A 25,547-nucleotide genomic window follows, 5' to 3' on the forward strand; every position below is an offset into this window, starting at 1 on the left:
TGGTAAAGCCTCTGACATACCACTGGAGATACATAATGGCCTTCGAAGCACTGTGACATTGTTCAACTTTTCGACTTTCCGTTTCGAACTGCCAGAGCAGAGTCAGCCGCCTACCGAAGAGAAAGCAATGAATAGTAAGGAGAAGAGGAAGAAAAGGAAGAAGGAGAGGAAATATGGAGAGGCTCAGACCGCTCTTGAGGAACATGCTGCCGAAGAGCCTGCGGTCGAAGAATCCGCTGCCGAAGAACCTGCTGCTGAAGAGTCCGCTGCTGAATTTGGCACACTGAATTACGTCCGCATTCAAGTATCTGCGAAGCATTTAATGTTTGCCTCCTCGATTTTCAAGAAATTATTGACTGGGGGTTGGAAAGAAAGCATTACTTACTTGCAGAAGGGCTCAGTGGAAATCACTGCAGAAAGCTGGGATACTGAAGCATTTTTGATTTTACTCCGTGCCATTCATGGTCAATACTACTATATACCGCGGAAGCTGACTCTCGCCAAGGTTTCTGTGATAGCAGACTACTATGAATGCAAGACGGCTTTATATATCATGAAAGATATTTGGATCGATAATATGGAGGAGAACATAGCTCCGACAGTTTCTCGAGATTTGATTCCATGGCTATGGAATACCTAGTTTTTTCAACTTCACACTCAGTTCAAAAGACCAACTTTGCTTGCGATGTCAAGAAGTGACGACCGGGTTGTTAGCTTTGGACTTCCGATCCTTACAAATGTCATTGGTAAGAGCGGGTCATTTCTGAAAGCACTTCATCTCTAACTGAATGGTAGTTTCAATAAACAAATCTAGGGAGAATGCCATCCACAACTTGGTAATTACCCTTCATGAAACACGGGGTGCCTTCTTAGACGGCACTCGGGGCTGTTATTTTGAGTGTCGCTCGTTCATGTATGGGACTCTAACTATGCAGATGCAGTCCAGTAATCTGCTTTCACCAAATCCCAAGGCTCCCTTCTTGAATTTGAATTACATGATCTGGTGCAAACTGTACTGGCCTTCAAATCCCCACGATCGTATGGCTCGAACATAAGTTATTCGAGTTATAGGTCCAGCAATTTCCACGATTGCCCCGACGCATCCTTCGCATCATTCTTCGCGATACTGAAAGATCCTCTCGAGGGCTTGGATCTTCAAGATTTCACGGGATCATCATTGGAGAACCTTTCCCATGGTGCCATCTGCATGCATTATTGAACTTAACTTGGTGCTATTCATTGTGACGGAGAAATGAGGACATGAATGAGGCCAGCCAGCTGTAATTCATCGATTCGATCATCGCGAATATTTGTTCAGCTGATCCCGGACGTATCAATCGATCTCAAAGGGATCATGGAAATATAAATTGATTGTCTTCTTGTTGCTACGATTCTAATGCTGCAATTGTCGGTTCTTGATACAGTGAAGGAAGTTTCAGCATCCATTCGTCATCAGCGGGTAGCTCCGGCGCAGAGGTAGATCAGACTGGTGGTTAGTCTATACCAAGCAGGCCGTTTTATGATACTCATGGGGCAAAAATTATAGTTTTCTTTCGAGTCCGAAAACTTGATCGGCCTTCAGTTTCTGTAATAGAAGACAGGACTTCTATATTCGTGATTATCTCACAAACGCGTTCACTCCACGTACATCAGAAGCCACCAAACCGAGACTCATGATGAGGGGAAGAAACAGTGAGGCGGTTTGTGCATGCAAGTGCAGGGTAGTTTGCGACGTGTTGGCGAGTTTGTGGTCGTCAATAACGCGAGTCATGGCAAGCAGATGCAGAATTTCCAAGCCATTACGTGTCATTCAGACCATGATCGCATCACTGGGGCTGCTTCAAAGCTTGGAGATTATATTGCGAGGCCTAAACAGGCGATTCTTGGCATGGGCCTGTGAGACCGAGAAAATTACCCAAAGGGGAGATTCTTGGCATTTGATGCCATATACTGGCTTGATCACCTGCAATATGAGTCAAAGCGGGGTTACTTCTTGTTTAAATGCAGTAGTCGCCGACTGCGCCCACATGTCGTCGCTTTATCCTCTTATGCTAACGTTAGAATAACCATCACTCGCTATCGACTTAATAAGAACATTCAAATGGCTCAGAACAAGTTTCAAGTCTCGCGATATGAGATGGGGGAATTCAAGGACAATCAGTGGTACTGCGGGTGCGGCGACCCAGCCAGCCATCTCACCTCAAAAACGGACCAGACCAGGGGCGATACATGTAAGTTAGCATTTGTGCCTATGAGAACGATCTCTAATCACGAGGATAGTTCTGCGATGTCACAATACAGAAGGTTGTGGGTTTTTCCTTTGGGAAAAGGATGAACCCACAGCAAGGGTATCGAAGTCCTCACCCCGGACCCCTCAACAAAATCGAAGACGAACCCTAGGCTTCCTTACTCCGGTGTCCGGGCATGATACTCAGGGAAGACGTCAAACCTTGAATTTTGAATCGTCACTTATCTCTCCAACACCAAAACGACGTCTTGACCACGTGGAAGTGCCGGATCAGCCACTTTTAGCTGAAATTCTCGGACTTTTGAAATCTGCGAATATTGAGATGAAAGTTTCCACAGATTCGCAACTACGACATTTAGTCAACCTGGGAGTGGCAGTATATGAAACCAAAATACGCACGTGCGAGGCCACCATCAATGAACTCCGAAGCAAGTTGGTAGAAATGGAGAGCTAAAGGATAACATGCATTAGGAAGGTAGTTGCGATGATGAAATGAGAATTTACAATACAATGTTTTTTGCTGAGTCTGGCGAGGCCACTTTTCCATACAGGGTGTGTGTGTGTGTGTTAAATCATTTGCCCCGACCCATCGCTGAGCGATATGCAGGCTACCGCAACTATCTGTATCCTTGTATGTACATGTAGGGCGTACCACTGCCTGACAACGAACTTAGAGCCTCGTCAAGGCCTGCCCTGGCCAATTGCCGTTCTTGCTATTAGGCTGTCCTCATGACGCGCGACTTTGAAACCGCTGTGACGCCTCCGCAAAGTCTAGTACAGCTTCAACTGTGGTGGCTCGCGTGGCAGTATTTTGCTTACCATGCTTACCATCTTCACTACCACCCAGAAGAATCGAAACGCTGTTGAACGCGTCGCCGACTTTCCTCCGTAGCTCCTGCGCAGGGTTCTCAACTTCGGGCAGTCCACCAGCACGTGAACCACAGTTTCTTGTTTCCATACAGGGAGGATCGAAATTAGTTTCACCACTTTGCGCACAGAGATTATTTCTCGAACCCGAAACACGCTATACCTATTACGGATACTCTGCCCTTGAACCCCTTTCTTGGTAGTATTCTAGTACAGGTGTAACAGCTTAAAAATAGCTTATGTATTAGACTCGTAAGGTCTCCGGAGTTTCTAGAACGTTGGACCAGCAGACAAGCCAGCTCGTTCGGAGACGTGGCAGGAATTCGAACCCTGTCCAGAACTTGCCATCTACAGTGACCACTACGAGTGAGCCAGTTGTATAGAGACAGTACTAGTGGGTAATGTTTCTTTGCATCATGTAGCAGGCTTGGCCTTCTCATAGGAGGCCTGCTCACCTTTGCCCACCCCTCTGTTCAGAGGGCAGATGAAGATTTGGTTTGGACATACAAGGTCTGGGGCATGCTGGGTATTAGGAAATGCACGTGATTTGGTGATCTTGCAGTTTTTGGGAGCTTGGTGGCCCATCTGAAAGTTGAGGACCTCAAAACATGGCGGTTGCAAGGACCGGAGCATCCTGTGCTAGCTTGACCATGGCAACAACCAGAATGTGATCCTTTATTGCTTATACTGTGCATTTGAGATAGCTACTATAGAATTTCAATGTCAAAGCGCACTCTTTGTATCTGGAGGATCTGGCTGTTTATCGCGTGCTGCGCTTGATCTGGGTTTTCTGGCTCGGGTCGATCTGATCCATGGGAAAAGGGCCACCTCACCCCACACAGGGCCAACAGAAGGCTCGAGTTGGGCTGTCTGCCAATCTTATTCCCTGTCCTAGCGCCCGGAGTCACCTGATGGTGAGCCCGAGGATGTGCCCCTCCTTCAGCTGAGAGTCAGACAGATAAAATAACGGCCCTTCAAGAACTACAAACGAGGCACATTTATTTGATCATGACATCGGTATCATTCTGTGGCAATAATCATGGGCTTCAGTTTGGAGATAACAGCGGCTACATCAATGCAGAGTTCCATCTGCCTCTCGGTAAGTCAGAGGAACGGAGCAATGTCCAGGCCGGCCGACCCTGACTGCCGCTTCCCTCTAGAGCGACCAGAAACTCCACCCAGCCCTTTGTCAACGGTGCCATTCACGCGCGATCCAGATTTTGTCCGGCGCGACACACTGCTTGATCAGATCTATAGTAAAAGCTCGGTCGCGGGGTCGAGAATAGCGCTTGTTGGCCTTGGCGGTGTTGGGTAAATTTATTGCGGCTCTTACGTGGTCTATTGCTCACAAGTCGAGAAAAATCGCAACTTGCGATCGAACACTCCTATCAAGTCCGATCCAAGTCCCCGGAAACATGGGTTTTTTGGGTTCATGTGAGTAATGAAGCCCGGTTCGAGCAAAGTTTCTGGGACATCGCGGACCAGGTTAAAATCCCGGGTCGTCAAAATCCCAAAGTTAACATTTTCAAATTGGTCGAAAACTGGCTTCGGGATGGCAAGATAGGAAAATGGGCATGTAACATTGATGACGATCAGCTTCTTTGTTCGGTTCCGGTGGCAGGCAAGGGAGATTCGATGAGAGGCCCAACGACCGCCTCGACAAAACCACTGTTAGAATATGTCCCTAGAAGCTGAAATGGATCTATCATTATCACGAGTCGGACTAGGGAGGCTGCATTGAAGATAGTCGATCGCAAGGGCCTTATCGAGGTTAAACCCATGGAAAGGTCCGAAGCACTAGAGCTCCTCCAAAAAAAAGCTTGAACAACCAAAGGAAAGCGAACAAAGTCAACAGTTGGTGAACGCGTTAGATGTTATGCCGCTAGCGATCGTACAGGCCGCTAGCTATATTCGAAATCGGGCGCCTCGTTGTTCGGTGTCGTAATACCTGAGAGATTTCCAAAGGAGTGACCGTGAGGCGATAAAGAAAACAGCACTTCCTTTTCGATGCATCGGCTGGTGCAACTGACTACGCGCGCGTGGTTGAAATCTCATGGACAAATTGACAAATGGAAGGATAAAGTCATTAGCATCCTGTTCGACGAATTTCCCACCGGTGAATACGAAAATTGGGAGAGATGTAGGCCACTTTTCCCTCATGTCAAATCCGCAATGTTGCAGCGGCCTGAATCACGTCGTTGTCTACAACAATGGGCTACGTTGCTTTATAGAGGTGCATGGCATGCGTGGCAGAGTGGCAACATCGTGGATATAAGAGAAATGGCAAGAAAGTCAAGAGGTCAAAGGATGATTTTATTTGACGAAGACCATGAAGATGTTCTTGATACTGCAGCCATGCTCGCAACGGCATACTGGCTTGAGGGCTTATGGGAGGAGGCCCAGCAGCTCCAGGTGCAGGTCATGGAGACTCGCAAGACGAAACTCGGCATGGACCATCCCTCTACGCTGACGAGCATGGCCAACCTGGCATCGACATATAGGGACCAGGGTCGATGGGAAGAGGCAGAGCAGCTCGACGTGCAGGTCATGAAGACGAGCAAGACGAAACTCGGCGTGGACCATCCCGACACGCTGACGAGCATGGCCAACCTTGCCTTCACCTGGAAGTCTTCAGGTCATGATACCCAAGCCCTCGGTTTACTACGAGATTGTCTATCCAAGCAAAACCAAATACTGGGTCTCAATCATCACCGCACCGTATCTACTTCTGAAGTTTTGCTGGTGTGGGAAACAGAGATGTTGAATATTGAACGTAGATGAGTAAGGTACTTGAATATGATGTATTTGCTGTGCATCGAGCCCCACTTCATAGTGTCATTTTGATAGTACATTTAATTAGATAGTCTTCTAATCATAGAAGGATTTTGTGCCGGATTCGCGAAAAAGCGTATCCTTATCATTCTGGCTTGGCTAGCATTGCTGCCAAATTTGAACGTATTCATGGTCAGGGTATTACCGGTATTTTATGTAACCTCATATCACCTGATTTTCTCCTTCCATACGATTCGACATTGGAAATACAGCTATTCCAGGATTGGCCTAGCGTGTCTGAAGCTAGGGTTGGTTCGAGAAGGAATTTGTGTGAGTAAAGTGGTGAATCTGATTTCGATCCATCCTGTAAAATAGAACTGTTCGCGTCGTTGTTTTGCTGCTCGTGGTCGCTGAAGAGTTCGCCAACATTTTCAGAGTAGAGCGATGAAAGTCGATGATCAATTTGCTGATCCCCAGGTGTCGTTTGAGGAGGAGGATCGCTAAGATCACAGATTGCGAGGCGGCGAAGGCGCTGCGCTTGCAGCGATTTTGATCCAGAAAGTGCATGCCACATCATGCATTGTGCATCATGCAGGTGATCTGGCAAGAAGCACGTAATGCATGCGTGAACCCTTGCAGTCTGCATAGGTACCCGTTTTTGAATGAGGCTGCAGCCTCAGGCTTCATACGAGCCAGAGGCGGTTAGCGTTTCTCTTCACATTTGCTCAAAGTGACGCTTGACCCAATTAAGATACTAACCAGAAGGCCATGCGAGATTTGTTTCTACAGAAAAGAGCCTGGGATTAAGAACTACGATTAGCTGCCGCCAAATTTACGTACAATCCTTCGCCGCTAATGCTGAGATCTTGGAATAGGGAGGCTTATTCTCGACTCGCATTTGGGACTATTCGTGCTCTTTGGATTGTAGAGGAACAGCCATATGGTGGCTTGAGCAAGTCATCAAAGCGCTCGGTCAAATGCGGTGAAAGCGAAAAGGGTAGCAGGAGATAGCGGGTGGGGCAATGAGTGCGACACAGAAAGCGACACGTCATATGAATTGGCTCTTCGTACCACTTCTCTTCTAGTCCAATAATTCTAGGCCTACATAAGTCTTGAGATAGTCCAAAGGCGATCAAGCTCTTCTGGCAGGGCATTCCATTTTTGGACTAGTGTTACTCTGAACTCCGGAAACAGAGACGTTATATAGTTCGTCGACGAATGATAAGATTGTTGACAAACAGACAGCAATCAAAACAGACCAGCTATAGTATATAGAAATTATAGGGGAGACTAAACTCACAGGATTTCAATCTCGTGAAGAGTGTAGTCAGAAGATTTTGAGCCACTACAGTCATTGGGCTGTCGCGGCCGTCAGTCAATGGACCTGGAGCCCAGCTAGACCTAGAGCCGTGGACGTACGTCCAGCTTGGACTCAAATCCACAGCCCGAAGTACTTGGCCCCAGATCGGCTGCTCTGGGCCCTTGTCTATGGAACCACAGCCCTCCCACTATAGCTCCTCGGCATTGGACGTGCGTCACTGGACCACTGGCCCCAAAACCGCAGTCATTGTTCCCAAGGCAATGGCCCATGGTCGGTGGCTCGTGAGCCACCTGGGACTATGGGCCAGCTGGGCTCAGTATCCATCAACTGGCGACTCGGTTGGATTACTAACCTGGATGGCCTGGTATCGAGTACTAATATGTTATATTAAATACCTCTGGCCAATAGTCGGCCACCTCTAGCCACTTTGTCCCGGGTTACTTTAAGTTTCTGCCCGAGGTTCATAGATATTGTCGCCCTTCCTCTCTTTATCGGGTCTAGCTCTGACGGACCTGATCCAGTATACATTCAAAACACACCTGACGATCCCTAATTTAGAAAGTTTTTGGTTTCTTTATTCTCAGTCTGTTGATTACCACTCTCCCGAAATCCAGGGCCTTCTCAACGGCTTCTTGGTGAATACAGTGAAAGAACTGGCGTGTTTATTGAAACTATTGGCCAAACAGCAGCCCCACACCACGCCCATTTCCTAATACCCAGGCGACCCCCAAGTCTACTACAGGAATCATTTCAGCCTGTTTCAGTGATATACATGAAGCATACAGGATGTTTGGAGATATGATCTGCGGGACCCCCATGGTGCATATCGGTTCCCCTGAACGCGAAGAAGCTACCTTTCTTTTGCTTCCTCGCGCTACGTCTTGTATCTAGAGTCGACTACAGCTTTATTTAATATTGATCACTGATCTGAATATGCTGTCCCTATCTACGGATACGTTCAGCATTATGGAATCCGACGCGAGTCCAGTGTGTAGTAAGGACAGCCAACTACTCGAGGCTAGAGGGCAGTGCTAGAACTACGCCACCGTAATTTATGGACTATCAAATGCTGTAACTTCTTGATTGGACGCCGTTCGGGTGCTCTCTTCCCCTCCGTTCTCGACTAAGCACTAACGCTCTGGCACGCCAGCTCATTTATGAGTTGGCAGTTAATACCCTATGCCGGCTACCCACGGACTGGCCCTCCTCTCTCCCACGCTGCTTTTGAGGTATAAATCCAAACTCTTAATCCCGTTTTCTTTTCTTGGCTGACTTAAAACCAAAACCCTCGCATATCAGTTCTTCACAACAACTCAATTCAGCCATGGCCCCACAAGCATTTTACTATGCGGTTTATAAAGGTCGAGTTGACAAGCCTGCTATATATTGTTCTTGGTAAATGAGATCAAATCCGGAAAAGTGGCGCTTTTTTCGCTGATGTCCTATCTGTCTAGGAGCCAAGCGCATCCAAGAGTGACAGGATGCGAAGGCGCTGATCATGAAAAGTTGAAAACACTCGAGGCCGCCTGCAATGGAATGTTCCAAAGAGGAATCAAAGATTTTGATATGCCCATCAAAAATTCCGCCAAACAAAATACCATGCCAGTGAATATGGGCAAACATTGGGCTGTAGCTGGTGGCAGGGCTACTGGCATTTTCACCGACTGGAAGTAAGTTTCATTCCTTTCGTATGCAAAGTCAATATCTAATTAGAATAGGAGTGCAGAAAATGCCACCAAAGGGACAAAAGCCTGCTATGAGGCTTTTAGCTCCCAAGAAGAAGCAGAAGATTTTATTGCAAGTTGGAAAGATGCCTTCGCTGACGTATCGCGACTGGCCATCAGACAAGCATTAGAGAATGGATGGAAGCCTCGTAATATGAAGTTTAATGTTGAGTCATTTTTAATTAGAGACAATGAGAATATGATGGGGAAAAACGACAAAGAGATCAAGTTGTGTGGGATTGAAAAAGAGGAAAACCTTAACCTTCTAAACTTTGAAAAGTTGGCTATCAAAGAAGAACATAAGATATGAAGCTTCGTTTACTGGACCCTGGATCTACAATCAATCTATTGATACGTTCTGAAATGCACCCGAATGTACAAATAAAAAGAATTATTACCAAGGCCATAAATCACCGAGCTCGTAATCGCTTTGACCGACGCGGCGTATATTTGATAGTGGACGCATTCATTTTGCCTGATCGTCCTTTACCCCTCTGCGACCCCCCAAGCTGCTCTTCTGGGCGCCCTCTTTTTCGAGACGAGCGCGTCGCATGCTGTGATGAAGATTCCAGCCTAGGACCAGGTTCTGGATATGCCGCCTGTGTGGCTCCCCTCTTCACTCGCCTTGTAGAAATCTCCGCCAACTTTGAATCGGTGCTCGTTGTTTGACATCCAGAAGAGACGGAAATGTCGATTCTTTACAGGCAGGTTGATGGCTTGACGACAATGATAGGGCCGGGTCTCATCAATCGAGGATCAATATTTGTCATATCAAAATCGACAGAGGAGGCGGGAGTTTCAGTGCCTTGCCGATTCTCAGATTCCATAGAGGTTTCCCTAGAAAAACCGTCGCCGTGGCTAACCCGTGGCCTTTCGGTGAGATGACATAGTTTAATATTGACATCATATTTGTGTTCATTATTAGCATGGGCTAAGAATTCGGTGATTTTGGCAAACTTGGGAAGATCGAGACAGGCTTCCCAGTTACAGCTGATCCCGTCGTGTGCATGAAGCAGATGAGAGTCGATGAGATGACGACGAAGTGAGTCCGGTCGCTTGGAAGGAAATTTATGTGGAGGAGGGTTCGACGCCGAGCGACCAGATTCACCAAAGCAGATGATGCAAATATCTGTTGGACATATTTGTGTATTATCATCAGACGCCAGTTGCTTGGGCTGTTCGATAGGTATGTTTCCCTCTTCATCGAGATCCCAATTGACACGGTTGCCTCGCCTGCTCGGCTCGCAAAGCAGTAAAAGCGCAACCATGTCCTTGGTAACCTGGATGCGTCGAATAAGTAATTTGTCCTCATGGAAGTCTTCTGCGTCAGGACCGTAAAAGTTCTCCACAAGCCGAGCTCGTTCAGGAAATACGTAGTCCGGGATAGGGAGCTCCCAGTCTTCTTCAGCGGAACTATCAGCATCGCGTTCCTCAACATCAGATTCGCCGAGAAGCATTTGCTTGATCTGTCGGTCAACTTCAAGCACGGGGGCATTATTAAAATAGTCCTTTCTGGCTGTCTCGCGAGTTTCGATCGCCAATGATTTCCGAAGTTTGGCCAGATCTTTCTTGACGGTCTCATGCCTTTGGAAGAGGCGTGGAAAGGTGTCACGGGCGTTCTTGATTGTGCCAGTCACGGACCGCATCTCCGCCATAAGCTCTCTTTTCTCGCGTCTCAGTTGCAGAATTTCAGAGTTTTGGCAAATAGCACGTTTATGAGCTTCGGTAAGATCAGATGGTGCCGATAAATCTCTCTTCCTAAGCATGCTCCCAGCGAAGCGTACCAGACCTTCTTGGGAGGGCCGAAGAAGAACGACATGCTGAAGGTCGCGCGCAATAAATTGTGATTGGTAATGCTTTTCAAACACCGCGTCACCAGACTGCCCGAGCACCCTTTGTCGCTCCTGGCTGGTAAAATTTTCTGCGAGTAGATAGTCAGCTCCGTTGCGAGAGATCCCATTATCATAGCGAAAACGAATCCATCATATCGCGCTCAGCAAGTGACATGCTGTTGACTTCATTTGCCGTCCAGCGGCGAAAATTGTAATGCCCAATATCGTCTTCGAATCTAGCATCTCGACCCAACTCCTTGAGCGCCTGCCGACCTGAATCATAGGTCATTGGCAAAGACCCATCGAGTCCGTAGCCGTATGGAGTGCGTCCAAGACGTCGAAGGAGAGGCACATTAAGAACCTCGGGCTTCTACCGGAGGGGAAGAGATGAACTGCCTCTTGGAACTCGTAGCCGCCAAATGAGCTCTGGGGTGAGGTCGGCATTGGCAAAAGCTCCATCGCGGAAAGCGAACGCAATGATCTGAGCTATCGGGCAATATGCCAGTTGATAATCGCCGTACATGAAGAATTTGGTTCTGTTGGCAAGGATCAGTATCGAGGTTGGTTCATGAGAAATTCGACTCAAAATTTCAGCTTACCCATCAGCGCCTTCCGGTCGACCTTTGAGATTGCGAAACTCGATGATGGCACAGAGGACATCACGTTTACTTTGAAGGTCTTTCAGGTAGAAAAGTTCGATATCGCGATAGCAGACCGAGTCCGGAAGATCTTTCAAGGAAATGTGCTTTGGAAGATCACTCTGGAAGGTGTCATCCCGTTTGCGTTTGCCCAAAACTGGATTGCCAGGCGACGAGGTGTCTTGAGGAAGCAAGACGCCAGGTCGCGTGCCTGTAATGGCGGACCAGAGCTGGACTGTAGCAAACTGAATAATCATGCTCCCGTGACGAAAGAATCTCGAATGGACCCAGTGATGCCGGTAAATCACACCAAAAGCATCCACATCTAGAGTATTTTTGTCCTTTGTTCGTCGGGGAATTTTGCGCTCGGCTGGGAATACACCTTCGAGAAACTTTCCAAAGGTAAGCATACGCTATTAGGAACAGACAGGATATGACTTACTCGTCGCATCTGTTGACGGGCATCCTCACCGACGCGGCGACGGGCGAATAGCTCGAAGTATTGACAAAGGCGTCGCCAGTATTCATCATATGACTGAAGCAGTTTCTTTCGTGATGTTTTGAACATCCAATCAAACAAGTTCATGTAGATCGTCGGGTCTTCCAAAAGAATAAAGTCCACATAATCCTCGTTCGATTGAATGCAATATCTATTCCCGTGTTAGTTTCAGTCACAAGACTTTTCCCGACCAAGAGAGCACTCACTTTCGCCAATAACGTTCGACGACAGCGATGCCTTCTAAGGTCTTTGGCTTAAAGTTTGGAGGGAGCTATCCAAGACTGCGAAAATGTTCCAGTCTTGCTCGAGTTTCCTCGCAAAGAATGGGATCGGTCCAGTATTGGTGCTCATCGGTTTGAGCCGGATGTACAGGCGTAGGTGCCATGGAGGAGAACAGAACAAAGACTGAGGTGGGAAATTTATGTTGTGGGAAACGACAAAGTCGAGGTCGTCTCGAGGCGTGGGCAACGAGGATGAGAGAATGGGAGGTGCAAGGACACCGGAGGGGAGGGAAGGCGAAGCATCTTATAGGCGCTCAAATGGACCGGGCGAAAAGGGAGGGAACTTGAATTCAGCTGAAAGGGAGCCATTTTCGGCGTCGTTTTGGTCGCCAGTGGAAACGAGGGGAATAACCGTGTAAGTCGAGCGTCAACATCAGGACTGGAGGATGACTAACATTGCTGGGCGGGTGCAGAATAGTGGTGTTATGGGCAGTGGGCGGTCAAGGGGCGGCTGGACGTCCAAAGTTACGGGTGGAAAGGCAGCCGTTTCTGGCCTCAAAAGCGGTCATTTTCGGCATCAATCCCACAGGTCCTCATATTCTAGTTGTGATTCTTACTGTAGTACACGATCGGCAGTTCGTCCTCATCTGCTACCAATAGTGCAGAGTTTTTCTTTTGGAATGGTATGCCAGCATATATAGCCAAGTTTGTTTACATATAAATACATGAAACTGCCAAGACCTTCTAAAGTAGTATCATTTACACATGCTTATGAAACAAATAGGTCGGAGTTGAGTTACCCGGTGATTGGCAATGCCAAAATTAAGTCGAAAGCATCGCTCGTCTTCGAGCAAAGCCACTACAGAACGAGGAAGCGAGATGGAGCCGCTCTTAGGGCATCTGGCGCAGGAACAGACGTCCAGCTATCATTAGATGTTTCAAATTCGCAATATATTTGTATCGCTATCTCATTCAACTATTGTAAACTCGATCCAGTTACTAGCCGGCACCACAAGTTCAGGCTGGCGTCCATTATTTTGCGAATAAAGGACCCTGCCATTAGCCCAAACCACAGTATCTTTATGATCATGTAAATTTTCTCAATCCCACCAGTCAATTGAAGCTCCCTTGAACCCGTATCGAACCTTATCACCGGGGGCTATATTTTGCGAGAAGTCACTCACCTCCCGCGTAAATGACCACGAATCTCCAGGCATCAGGGCCACGACATCATTCTGGTCGTTACGGCTAAATTTTACCGGAGTGGTAGTCGAAAATCTGTACTCGTGGAGCGTAAACAGGTCCCTAAGTTCATGTGGACTCCAGTCATCCTTGTCTTTCTCTCCAAAGTAGAGCCAAAACCCGTCTTGGCGGCGATCAATATCTTTGAACTTGAACGTATGAAATGTAACCGGTTTTCTGTCAAAGGCAACCGGGGCTGTATCATACGAGAGTGTGGCTGTGACAGGATAACGAAGTCTACCCACTGGAGTGCGATCTTTCATCGATTTCGTAGCAGGTCCGGAAATGCTAAGGCTAAAATATGGGGCGCAGCTCATTCTAGCAAATGCTAAAATAGGTCCGGGCGAAGGTGGCAATGGGCCCACATCTTCTATATCGCTTTCCTCGGCGACAATGACCAGTGACTGTTGTGACCCGCCGGCTAGTACCACTGCAGGGGGCTTAGGGCCGAATCTGCGGTTACTGTACTCCCCTAATGTGCCCCAGTCCCACAAAGGAAATTGGCCGCCTGACCAAAATATATCGTAAAACTGTCCTGCTCGGAACAAATCGAAGTAGACAGATGTTAAGGCTTCCTCCTAGAGAACGCTGCTACCTGGGTTAAATTTTTTGAAGCACGAATCTAACGTGTTCACTTCTCGTGGGTGGAAGGATTTTGCCTGCAACTGCTCTATGCCGGCTTGAAGGGGTTGCAGATTTTCCGTGTAGGGAAAATTAGAACGGAGGAGCATCATACCCGGCTGACTAAATCCATCCTTGATAGGGTTCCAGTGGATGATGCATGGTTATCTTTGAGGATCATCTGCATCTCGCGTGATTATGATGGTGATAGAACACCGCGCCTCAACCTCGATATCTAGATCCCGTTTCGCTTCGAGAGTAAGGATGAGGCAAGGAGTTTCAGATCTATTTGGCTTAGTAATTGATTTTCTTTTAGGGTAGCTTGTCAGGGAGCATCGTACGGTCTGTCCGCGTCAGAATCTCTAACGAAGGGTGAAAACTTACCCATTCCGGAGTCATATGAAGTTCTGGAGGTGGGAAGTTGCAAGGTGGAAAAAATGAGGGCAGCAGGTAGGCAGAATTACATTCGGTGAGACACCCAATTCATTGGCTGTAATTAGTTGTCTCGGAAATTTAATGACAGCTTGGTAATAAGGACTGACAAACTAAGGGAGCGGTCAATTACCGCTATGACCTTTTGAGATAGGCTTGTTCACCACTCGAATACGGTACCATAACATGCCAGAGCACGAATTTTGCAGCCCCCAGAGATCGTTCAACCGATCTCTACACCCTCAATCAATCATTGATTTCTATTGGACATGTTCAGTACTAGCCACTAACCGTGAAAAACTCTCACTCTCCCCACCCGTACTTCGGGTTCGATAGTTGTGCAGTTTGAACATTGATGTAGATGGTGTTCTAACTTGGGCTCATCTTCTGCATCTTCGGAGATCCGGCGCGGCCTCTTTGCCGGCCGGTCATTTGGGGAAGGCAAAATGGGATGGTCCATCGTGGTCTTTGGGGAATGAAATGTAAGAGACATTGTACTGAAGAGTCTTTTATAGTCCGGCAGTCATACTGAGGCTGCTGTTATTGCAACCTACGACCGTCCCGGCCTGAGTTCGACCGCCTTTGAAAGAGTTAGTGGACGGTCAATTCAACTATTGACGCTCAATTTCACCTGCTGCTCACCCCGAATTACTCAATTTAACGCTTAAATGAGCAACCAATAAATCCTTAAAACAAAAAACTTGCAGAAACTACTTTTCAATGGTAGTTTCCAATGTAACCCTTTTGCATTGAATGCTGCTTAATGAGTAAAAATCGTTGGAGTTCAAATGTGACGTTATTATGACTGAAACCTATTCGAAGCCTAGAGGTGTAGCTAATTAGTCTGAGCATTAATATTAACTGACACTGAAAACAGTCAATCAATCATCAATATGGCGTTATATAACAAGAGCTGTTTAAAGTAGCTATCTCTAGCTCTTATATACTATGCAACCCTTAACCTCGCAGACCGCTTCAGCGATGTTTAAGAAGTGTTGTCTTCTTCTATTCTGATTCGGATGCCCGCTTAGATATAATCGTTCCTTGCAAGATCTAGAAATCTCTTCAAAGGGAAGTATTTCAGTCTAGGATCCAGAATAAGTGCATTAATGATTGAAAGATGAGATCGACAGCCCCATAATAATCCACCGGGCCATGAGATGTTATCTCCGGCGAAAATATTGTTCTCAGATACCAAGCAGCAATGATATCATTTCGTTGAACCCTAGTTAGAGGATAACAAGATCTTGAGAATTATCAGCTGAGGGGTTCATGTCTCAGCTCCAGCGTAATAAGCATCCCAGGAAAACCAATCGAACATGTTTCCTGAAATTCTTCTTATTTGGCTAACACCAATGCACGCAGGCTCGTGTTGATCACCTGGTTGTGTAGTAATCGTGGGGTTTATCTCCGTAGGCAGCCATTCAAGGTAATTGGCAACGTTCACATTTCGAATGTCAAGATCAATCAGGTCGTTACAATGTTGCCCATGATCTATCGGTGCTTTGAGCTTTTTGTGCGTAGGTTCAATAGAAAGTCGACGAGAAACATGGTTCTGTGCTAGTTGAAGGTAGACAGAAGATGTGTGCTGCAATCTTGAACACACTGTTGCTAACAATCTCATCTGAGATCTCATCTCTGCGAAGTAGCTTACTGTCGCGGACAGTAATGATAGATCATTGTTTATAGTAGTTGAAGGCGAGTTCTTGTTGCCAAGAATGTGTTCAAATATCACAAAGAATGGGGTGAACGGGCAGTAGAGCAATTGCCTTCACAATACGTATTAGCGAGTTTCATAGTAAAGCTAAGAGAGGGAGATTACCAAACAACACCATTGTAGACGGAACTCCAGTTAGAGACGATAGAGTTTAAGATGGCAATAGCTTCACGAGCAGACGAGAGACGAACATCATAGGAGGCTGAGTCGCCTTTGAGTAAGAGGATGAGAGAATGTAAGTACTGGAACTTGATAGTGCTTATTCCCAAAGACATCTCTCTGACTTGGCTAGCATTCGCGAAGCGGCTTTCGTCGTTCAGGATTTGTGTAAGAGCCTTTAATATATGATCGGTCAGTGTCAATATGGGCACTTCATTGGCAGGGCACAAACCTGGTTCGTATCCGAAAACCAACCCTCAAGTTTTGATCTTATCTCTCCCTTTGCAAGAATAGACCCGCCTGTTGCCAAGATCTCCCCAAGAGAGCCCCCTAGCTTTGCCCATTCAATCGATCGGGTAACAAGTTCAGCACCAAATTGAGATCCCTGGGCGCAGCTTTGGTAATTCACAAATGCAGCACGTTCATGTGGATTGAAATTCAGTAAGGAAGACCTGTGAGGTAAAGGGACATTCTTGTACACGGCCGTTGGAAGGAAAGCCGGTCGCCCAAATGCAAGCGAGCAGGATTTGTCGATCATAAATAGGAGCCAGAAGAGGCAAAGGCGCTGTTGTCCTGCTTTCTCGTCGCGTTGACTAGTAGAATGGAGTCCTAACGCCTCTGCTTGTCTGCAGGCATGTCCTAAGAGCATCCAAGATAGATTTGGTGAGGCGTAGTCTTCGCCATGCATTGCCAGGAAACACAAGGCCTGAACATTAGCATAACGCGGCTCGAGAAATATTCGGCTGTCATCAAGCGCAAGTTGAACATTGCGACGGAATTGATTTGTGTCTTCACTTTCCCCACTCTCATTAGAAGCGATCGAAAGCATCATATAGTTGAAGTAGATGACCCATGCCTTCTCTCGGACTTGATGTGGTTCAAAAACCACTTCCCTTATGAGATCATCGGATGGGGATGTAAAGAATGGCTCACCGAGCTCACAATACTCCAGGAATCCTAGTTCATTGGTTCAGATGTCATTCAAAATGCGTGTTTGAGGCGAAGTGGCACCTTACGGCCAATCAGGCGGTAGCCCGCCGGTTTGGTTGGTAGATGATACTCAGCAGAGCTTCTCAAAGCTTGTTTTCCCACTTCGGCAGTGGTTAATCTACTGGACAAATATTGAAACTCCGTTCGGGCTCTCTGTCGAATGGTATCTCCTGGTACTTGAGGAATTGTATCAACATTAGCTGAAGTGTCCTTCAAGAAAGAGAATGAAGTTGATGGGCCGATATAGAGTTTTGCATGATCGCCGCTATTTTCTGGACCGACGCAGGGTATATATGAGGCTTCCGTCTGCTTGTTTTCATGTTGACGTGAAAAATCGAGGTTCTGCAGTACTCGATCAATTGATTGTGTCAACAATTGGACTGTTTGCTCGAGTTGGCCCAGTCGAGTCTCAAAGGGTTGCTCTGTGCTGGGCTCGATAGAGCTGATATGGTCAGTTCACCCTTCATTCCATTTTCCTTTCGAGGAATATAATATGATACGGGGGCTCACGCGCGATTAGGAACTTGATTAACGGGAGTGGACTCGTCACGCAGGTATTCGCAGCTACCAGGCCATGGCTTGCAATTGGCGCATTTCGGAAGCTCTCGTGAGCATCTTGCACTTTTTAAACAAAAATTTCACCCTGCTTAGGTTCGAAAATAACATACTTTACTTTTTTCTGCCTGCAAAACCCACACTGCTCCAGTCAGATTAATCATAACGACGCCCGCGTATGTCAACGGATTCACCCACTGAGAATCTAGCCAACTTAGCCTCCATAATTTGAAAAGGAGCAATATTCCTGAACTCAAATCAACGGCAGAAATTTTGCTGGTTGAAGAAAAAGTGAGGGAGAACGCGGTGTTGATCGGGATTGTTGTCCGAAAAGGGGAGCTCTGATTGGTGAAGTTCGGAGCTTCCGAGCTCAACCAATCAACATGCGACTCTTCGGACTTTTCTCCTTTGATATTCTTGTTTGCGCCTAAATTAAAGAATACTCTCTCGGAACAATTCCGGCACTGTCCAATGAGCTTTCTTCAGCTAAGAGCGCATCTATAATCTCAGAATTTATAGGACGTCATTCTCGAATATCAAATTCAATGCACTGACATGGCAACTTTCATTATAAAAAGGGCCGTCCGCCAAGTATCACTCACAAATATATGGACAACATCGATCCGACCTGTTATATATCTCGGCTTAGTCCTCAATTCACTTCACTACTATTCGACGGCAATAAGAATGGCGCCATCCACAATTGCCATCATTGGCGGCGGACCGAGCGGTCTTGTTCTCGCCCGACTCCTCGAAGTGAACGGCATCACCGACTATGTTGTCTTCGAGCGTGATGAATCTTCCACACCAGGGCCCAACCAACAGGGAGGCACATTGGACCTGCATGAATCCTCGGGTCAGCTGGCACTCAAAAAAGCCGGTTTGTTTGACAAGTTCAGCAAAGAGCTTGCCCGCTGGGATGCTGCCTGCCTCTGTCTACTTGACTCTGCTGGCGACACGATTGCCAAATTCAGTGATGTTGGAGCTCGTCCAGAAATCGATCGTGTGCAGCTGCGCCGCCTGTTGCTTGACTCGATTCCTCCGGAAAAAATTCGCTGGGGTCATGGTGTCCAATCCGTTGAGAAGGGCTCTAGTGACGAGAATACCGTCGGCAACGGTTGTGTGATAAATTTCACCAACGGCACCTCAGCCAGTGGATTCCGCCTTGTGGTGGGTGCTGATGGTGTTTGGAGCAAAGTCCGTTCTCTGGTGAGCGAATATAATCCTAATACCCCATGCTAATTTGAATCCTCCACTAATAAAAATCCTCTTCTTCTCTCCCAGATCTCCCCAGCCAAGCCTATCTATTCAGGCAAGCTATATATAGAGGGCAGACTGTCGCATGATAACCCGAGCTATTCAAGTGCGCATGAGTTGGCTGGGCCAGGAAACATGATGGTATTGGGCGACGAAAAGATGCTAGCCGTGCAACAGCTTTCGGATGGCCATTATAGGGTCTATTTCGGACTCGTCGTGCCGGAAGATTTTTATCAACGCGAGAGCGCAAGCAAGATTGACCCAAATGCCAAAGCAGCCATCATTCGCTCCCTGCTCACATCATCCGAAGAACTTTTCGCTGACTGGGCCCCCGAAGTCAAGGCATTTATCCAGAATGCAGAAGGACCATTCCGGCCATGGCCGCTCTTTTTCATCCCACCGGAAAGTCTCGGCTGGGAACGCGGTGTGGCTCCAGGTGTAACCTTGATGGGCGATGCTGCGCATGCTTCCTTGCCATTTGTTGGTGAAGGTGTCAACTGTAGCATGCATGATGCTGTCGTGTTGGCGGAATGCCTTGTTAAGCATTGCGGAGGAAACAGAGCGTTTGCCAGTGTACAAGAATCATCATTAGAGGCGGCATTGGGCGAGTACGAAAATGACATGTATATCCGTGGCCAGGATTTGATCAAGCGAAGCGCTGAGAGCGGGAGACGATTGTTCTCGAACAACGCCGGTCCACTGCTTCTCGAGATGTTCAGCGGTGCTGATGAGACGGCTTCTGGGAACTGAAAGCAATAACTGCATCGATCCGAAATCGGAGAATCGAATACGTTTACGTATTATGGTGATATGGTATAGATACATTGTCCATCGATGTTTAGAGAGTCTAGCTACACTCTTCGTTGATACTTTTATTGCTTTCTTCTTGGGCCCCTTCTACATGTATGTCAACTTCACTCATCTTTCAAACTTCTTTTGGATCTTCTTAAACACCGTGGATATGCAGCAGCTTGCAATATTCATGGATGTAGATGAATCCTTGTTTCTCCTGTATAAATTACGGATTAAATATTCAGAATTGAATTTATTTCGTATGTCTCTAATCTATTTATAATATAATTATTAGGTTCATTTGTTCTCAGCGCTTACATGTACCTCTCAATCCCATGGAGATCATACAAGGGGCAATGTAATATGAAGATATGAATATTGTATTGCGGACGGAGAAGAGAAAGAGAGAGAGAGAGAGAGAGAGCGAGCGAGAGAGTTCTATCTATCTACTCATCCATCGGACACTATCCCCGTGTGGGATGTCACCTGACATCCCCAACAGATTTCCGGACTCCAAACACCGTTATTGCTCCGACAACACTTGAAAGAATTGGTCCTGGATCGAAGCTCTGGGCTCGCTACACAAAAATGGATAAAACCCAATTCAATGAATGGTAGCGAAATACTGAGGGTGCCTAACCACACGCTACACGACGCAAAGTGAACTTCGAAGCGAACTATACATCACCAAACTGGGAACACTTCGACCAAGTTGCACACTATCAGACTGGGTAGCTGATGGCTCTTTGTCGATGATGTGGATAGATGATTCCCCATCCATCACAATTGGAGGGTCTATATTCCTTGAAAAAGCACCGCGAGAGCAAGTCCTGTCAGCAGGGTGACATGAGTTCTTCTGTTCAGCAGACACTAAGACAATCGCTACTGTTTGTGGTAATATATACTATTATAATTTCTACACTGAAGATAGGGAACGAATTCAAATTAATTTGATCACTATGGGCCTGCTCCCATTCGAGTACCTTGCACACCCGGAGATCTTCGAATTTGTTCGGTTGACTCGGCTCTCAAAAGGTATACCTCCGATACGGCATCGATTGAAATAGAAAGGCAGGCGTATCGCTCTTGATTTCAACTTATGATTTGGTGATTCATGTACCAGAAGCCATAGACCAATGGCTGTAGGATTACTTATAGAAGATAAAAAAAAAACGCAAATCGTTTTGGAGTTATGATTGAATGAAGAACGAGCCAACCAACTAGAACGCCAACATCATTCCAGACAATTGGATATATCCCGGTGCCCCACAGATAAAAGAAGACTTCATTTCATCAAAGCCATAGTAAATATCCGATGACAACATGTTTTCCGTTGTATCAATGTTGAATGATCATTTCTGGGCTATCGAGGTGACCTGAGCCCATTTTCTGACAGACTCCCGAACCTCTAATTGTTTATGAAATTCTAGTACCTCAGCGTACCTGAAACAAAGTCAGCATTTTAATAGTCAAATGTAGGTTCGAACATACAGTTTCTGCTTCCAGGAGCCGTTAGAACAGTGATCACCGTTGAACGTCTCATCGAATGTTTCTCTAGCAACAGGTTCATCTGTGGGATCATGATAGGATACAAGATACGGAGCGTTAAGAGCGCCAGATGCAGAAATCCTGCCGCATGGGTCGAAGACGAGCATTTGTTTGAGGAGATAGAGTGCTGAAATTTGTAAACAAACAGTCCGCTAACACAGGCATGAAACATACCTTTTGGGTCGCCACCAGAGAACACACTTAAGACACCTGCAGCTTCGCGATGAGGGAGTGATTGAAGGAAGTTCATGGTCTGCCACAGCTTCAACAGTCAGCACTTTGCTAATCAATTATTTGATGCCGCAGGTAGATTTTCATATAAACTGACACTTTTTGAGGTTGTCCTGGCCAGAATATTCTCATCAGGTGTTCCAAGCAACTCTGTAATGGCACAGAGCTGATCCATGTGGTCCCTCCCTGTGAAAAGAGGCTTCCCTTGTAGCATTTCAGCAAGGATGCATCCTACGCTCCAGATATCGACCTGTTCACTATAGCTCTGGCAAGTCAACATGATTTCTGGAGCCCGGTAGTATCTACTTGAAACCCAGCCCGTCATCTGAGGTTCATGGACTCGAGTCAATCCGAAATCGCATATCTTGAGATCACAGTCCTCATTGATTAGGATGTTCTCGGGTTTAAGATCGCGGTGTATCACGCCCGCTGAGTGTACGTATTTCAGTCCTCTCTAGACATATAATCAGTAACAATTATTTATGAAGGACGAGGGGTAGGCGAACCATAATCTGGTATAAGAAGAACTGAACAAACTCATGGTCAATGAATTTCGTATTCATAACCGTTCGCAGATCGGTCTGCATGAGGTCTGTGACTAGATATCTGCCGAAATCAACAAATAGCACTTAAATTTACAATTGCATTGAATTTTCGCACATATCTTCTGTGGGAGATATGAATATGTCAAGCGGACGGAGGACCTGTGACTCAATTAGCTTGGATTGCGGAAAAATTGTTGTTCACGTAACGCACATTTTCATGTTGCAAGTGCTTCAGCAGTTTAATCTCTCTGAAAATATATTGTGTAGTAGCGGGCGTTCTGAACGGCTCCAGTATCTTTTTCACCGCAACATATTGCTGTCTTATTTGATCCCACGAAGAGCTGATGTAGAAACAAGCTGTCAGTGACTCGCAACGGATGCTTTTTGTATACGAAAATAAACGGTGGGGACAGACCACACAAGTCCAGAAACACCAATTTTCAGACTTTTGTGCCTAGTATATCTGAGTTACAGGCCAAATAAGTAGGTGACCTCTGTGTGAAATCGAAAGCTAGTGTCAAGATATATGCACCTATCTGGTGTCTCAATAATGCCACCCAGAACCGTACTTCGGACAGACTGCGCCATGGCGTGGAGGAAGGAAGCGATTAGCACCTCTGGAATGATGTTCGTCAGATGACGAGAAAACGGTCGATGATAATGAAATCGAGCGTTGGAAGTTTCAGATATAGGAGTTCGAGCAAAATGAACAATAAGCCTGTTGAACTAAACTACGAGCGATCCAACCATATCTAACCGATAATCGTAATAGAATGAGGCACTTCCAAGATTTTGATATAGCTGCCGCAGATTTCGCCTCCGAAACTACGACGGGGGGAGCGAGCCTCGTCGATCTTTGCGCCAGTAGCTTATTAAACTGGAGGGTGCAAAGAAAAACTTGTCTCATAGTCTGTAGATCGTTAGGTTCCAGATCAGGTTTTTTTTAGTAGAGTCGAGTGAAAGCGGTCGACGCTGGTATTCAGTATCTTTCCGTTTTGCCTTTGCCTAAAGGTTGTATAATTGTGTATCGCCATACAGTATTTTTCGATCCAGGGCAAGGACCAAAGATCGGTAAAAATATCCAGCCAATTGGAGCAAGACGGCTGCTAACTCCGTATCGAAGATCCCTCCTGATTGACCGGCTACTAGTTCCGGACTTTTGGTATTTTCGTAGCTGTGAGATATCGAACTGGTGCTTCAACCCCATTCTTTTGCTCAATTCTCAACAAATCACTAACTCATCAGATTGGCTGTATCTTGAACGTCGGAATTATTCTTTCACTGTATTAAAAACCGTTGTTGCCAGCCTACCTGTAGTTATTAGCACTGGGACCGAGTTTCATCTAACGGGCTAAGAATGACGTGTGAACTTGCATTGTTTTGCCGGGCCGCGACGCTTTAGTATATTTCCAGGACAATCAAGTATGATGCGATACACAAAACTTTCAAATCAGTAGACGTAGTCCTCATATATTACAATGCACGGTTGAGCGACGTTAATTTATTTAATCAACATAGACTTAGTCCGATCATAACATCTTATTAGAGAATTGATTTGCATAATCCTTACCTACTCGGAATGGAGCCTTAGGAACCAGCAGAACCCCGACACCAAAAAAAGAAGGCGTATGACCCCGCAGACTGGGACAATTTTAGCGACGAAGTACTTCGACAGATAAGACCATTGGATAATGTGAAAACCAGACCGGCGCTAGATGATCTAGTCGAAAGGCTCACGAAGGCGACTGCCACGGCAATGGATAGATATACCCCCAACCTGCGACCAACACCGTACTCTAAACGCTGGTTCACGCCGGACCAGAATGGCTCTTGAGGGTCTGTCGCTCTTGACATGTTGTCGTATCCCATAGCCTGATTGTGTTGTCGCCCGAGCCTGAGGCTAGTGTGTGCCCGTCGGGTGAGAAGACCATTGATGTAATCACATCACAATGTCTCTCGAGGATCTGTCACTCTTGACACGTTGGATTTCCCAGGGGATACACGGCTTCTAGACATGCTTTTGAGCTTTTCAGGGTCAATATATCAGTTGCCAGAGCCAAATAAACGATCAGTTGATTTAATCGAAGCAGAAGTAATTCCAGAACTACCAGCTGACAATTGTCTGGTGTAGAGCGATCTTTGATTTCTCCATCGACATCACCAATTGCAGCTTATTATCCCATGGAAGTTGGTTTCCCCAGGTCATCCTCACCGTGCCGAATGTAAACTTACGACTGAAGGTATTCATGTAGGTGGAATGGGGCTCGTACTCGGTTTCCTTTCACCCATCGAGCTATTGACCGCACATAAGCCACACGCCGGTAGATTAGTAGTATAATGGGTGACCACATGCGAATCTCTGCTGTTGTATGTCCGCATTCACCCGTTTTTTTGGATTCGTTGGGAAATCCCATCTTACCGCCCTACTCTTCAGCCCGTTCAGCCCATTCACCTGAATGCTCTGAACGCCACTATTCTGCACCTGAATATCCTGCATGCCCCTGAACCGCTGATGTGTCGTTCCCCTCCCATACTGATATTTTCTCACAGCGTGTGGTTACAGTCACAACTCTTTGGTCTGGTCTTGGCTACAAAATTTCCCAAGAAATCGTAACATTATTAACACTTGGAAATTGAAACGGTCTATTGATAACTTCAATGTTTTGTCGCTTCTCTATAATTTGATCGCATCATTCTACCCATGAAAAACCGAGTATATAATCTTCTTCTTTCCGCGCCATAGAATAAGTCCAACTTCGGAAAGGTGTTGCTCGAGACAAATTCGCCCGCGATCCACATCGTTTTCCCAATCTAACTTCTACAGCCATTATTTATCTATGCCAGACCAAAAAGAAGACGTCAAATGGGAAGTCGAAGAAATCAAGTGCCACAAGATGAACTTCATTAAATCAAAAACATCAATGGACATGAATCTACCCCGAATCACACCTCCTTATTGGCCAAAACACACACACACCAGTCCTCTCAATTGGAGAGGCTATGAAAAAGCTCCTACTCATTCGACGAGGAGTCGATCTCCATATCACCGACGAGGTAGTCCTCGCCGCCGCGAAAAATGGGGGAAGTGGAGCGGCTGTGAGGTGGCTTATACTCGACTGGCAGCGAGATAACTTCCAAATCTTTAAGATGGCCTATAGGGTTTTTATATTGGCCTTTATATTTGAGGTTAGCTGTCTAGAAAATAGGGGAATAAGCCTCTCGTTTCCTGTTTTGTATCTATAAACTTATACAACCAGCCTATCATTCCGGTGGCATTTTTCGTGGAGATCATACAATAGAATATGAATGTAGATGAAATATTGTATTGTGGACGGA

The 25,547-nt window shown here is 46.4% G+C and overlaps 10 protein-coding genes across 10 annotated transcripts; 4 read left to right on the forward strand and 6 right to left on the reverse strand.

The window, feature by feature from the left end:
- Positions 1–127: 127 nt before the first annotated feature.
- On the forward strand, positions 128–640 carry N7529_001983 (uncharacterized protein; the record flags this gene model as incomplete). The annotated part of the gene is made up of 1 exon (XM_057237514.1): positions 128–640. The coding sequence occupies one exon, from the start codon at positions 128–130 to the stop codon at positions 638–640; it is 513 nt and encodes a 170-aa protein (XP_057102201.1).
- Positions 641–685: 45 nt separating this feature from the next.
- N7529_001984 (uncharacterized protein) lies at positions 686–1,219 on the forward strand (the record flags this gene model as incomplete). The annotated part of the gene is made up of 3 exons (XM_057237515.1): positions 686–746; positions 796–1,012; positions 1,072–1,219. 3 exons carry the CDS (start codon positions 686–688, stop codon positions 1,217–1,219), a joined length of 426 nt encoding a protein of 141 aa, XP_057102202.1.
- A 7,588-nt stretch (positions 1,220–8,807) lies between these two features.
- N7529_001985 (RNase H1/viroplasmin domain-containing protein) lies at positions 8,808–9,242 on the forward strand (the record flags this gene model as incomplete). Its single annotated transcript, XM_057237516.1, has 2 exons — positions 8,808–8,878; positions 8,927–9,242. The coding sequence occupies 2 exons, from the start codon at positions 8,808–8,810 to the stop codon at positions 9,240–9,242; spliced, it is 387 nt and encodes a 128-aa protein (XP_057102203.1).
- A 388-nt stretch (positions 9,243–9,630) lies between these two features.
- Positions 9,631–12,010, reverse strand: N7529_001986 (uncharacterized protein; the record flags this gene model as incomplete). The annotated part of the gene is made up of 5 exons (XM_057237517.1): positions 11,845–12,010; positions 11,364–11,794; positions 11,171–11,300; positions 10,908–11,134; positions 9,631–10,840 (listed from the first exon to the last, which is right to left on the reverse strand). Exons 1-5 carry the CDS (start codon positions 11,986–11,988, stop codon positions 9,631–9,633), a joined length of 2,142 nt encoding a protein of 713 aa, XP_057102204.1. The 5' UTR covers positions 11,989–12,010.
- Positions 12,011–13,222: 1,212 nt separating this feature from the next.
- N7529_001987 (uncharacterized protein) lies at positions 13,223–14,118 on the reverse strand (the record flags this gene model as incomplete). Its single annotated transcript, XM_057237518.1, has 2 exons — positions 13,223–13,942; positions 14,101–14,118. 2 exons carry the CDS (start codon positions 14,116–14,118, stop codon positions 13,223–13,225), a joined length of 738 nt encoding a protein of 245 aa, XP_057102205.1.
- Positions 14,119–15,687: 1,569 nt separating this feature from the next.
- Positions 15,688–16,214, reverse strand: N7529_001988 (uncharacterized protein; the record flags this gene model as incomplete). Its single annotated transcript, XM_057237519.1, is given in 2 exon segments — positions 15,688–16,186; positions 16,198–16,214. 2 exon segments carry the CDS (start codon positions 16,212–16,214, stop codon positions 15,688–15,690), a joined length of 516 nt encoding a protein of 171 aa, XP_057102206.1.
- Positions 16,215–16,235: 21 nt separating this feature from the next.
- N7529_001989 (fungal specific transcription factor domain-containing protein) lies at positions 16,236–17,715 on the reverse strand (the record flags this gene model as incomplete). The annotated part of the gene is made up of 3 exons (XM_057237520.1): positions 16,236–16,469; positions 16,526–17,250; positions 17,310–17,715. Coding segments are annotated over 3 exons (1,365 nt in total), but the record flags the coding sequence as incomplete, so codon positions are not given.
- An 810-nt stretch (positions 17,716–18,525) lies between these two features.
- N7529_001990 (FAD-dependent oxidoreductase) lies at positions 18,526–19,845 on the forward strand (the record flags this gene model as incomplete). The annotated part of the gene is made up of 2 exons (XM_057237521.1): positions 18,526–19,047; positions 19,123–19,845. 2 exons carry the CDS (start codon positions 18,526–18,528, stop codon positions 19,843–19,845), a joined length of 1,245 nt encoding a protein of 414 aa, XP_057102208.1.
- A 1,394-nt stretch (positions 19,846–21,239) lies between these two features.
- Positions 21,240–22,253, reverse strand: N7529_001991 (uncharacterized protein; the record flags this gene model as incomplete). The annotated part of the gene is made up of 5 exons (XM_057237522.1): positions 21,240–21,330; positions 21,379–21,562; positions 21,610–21,697; positions 21,764–22,120; positions 22,173–22,253. The coding sequence occupies 5 exons, from the start codon at positions 22,251–22,253 to the stop codon at positions 21,240–21,242; spliced, it is 801 nt and encodes a 266-aa protein (XP_057102209.1).
- A 48-nt stretch (positions 22,254–22,301) lies between these two features.
- On the reverse strand, positions 22,302–22,799 carry N7529_001992 (uncharacterized protein; the record flags this gene model as incomplete). The annotated part of the gene is made up of 3 exons (XM_057237523.1): positions 22,302–22,370; positions 22,423–22,591; positions 22,744–22,799. The coding sequence occupies 3 exons, from the start codon at positions 22,797–22,799 to the stop codon at positions 22,302–22,304; spliced, it is 294 nt and encodes a 97-aa protein (XP_057102210.1).
- Between the last annotated feature and the right edge of the window lie 2,748 nt (positions 22,800–25,547).

The sequence above is a fragment of the Penicillium soppii genome (assembly GCF_028829465.1).
Source record: "Penicillium soppii strain IBT 18220 chromosome Unknown utg000002l, whole genome shotgun sequence".
Classification (NCBI taxonomy): Eukaryota; Fungi; Ascomycota; class Eurotiomycetes; order Eurotiales; family Aspergillaceae; genus Penicillium; species Penicillium soppii.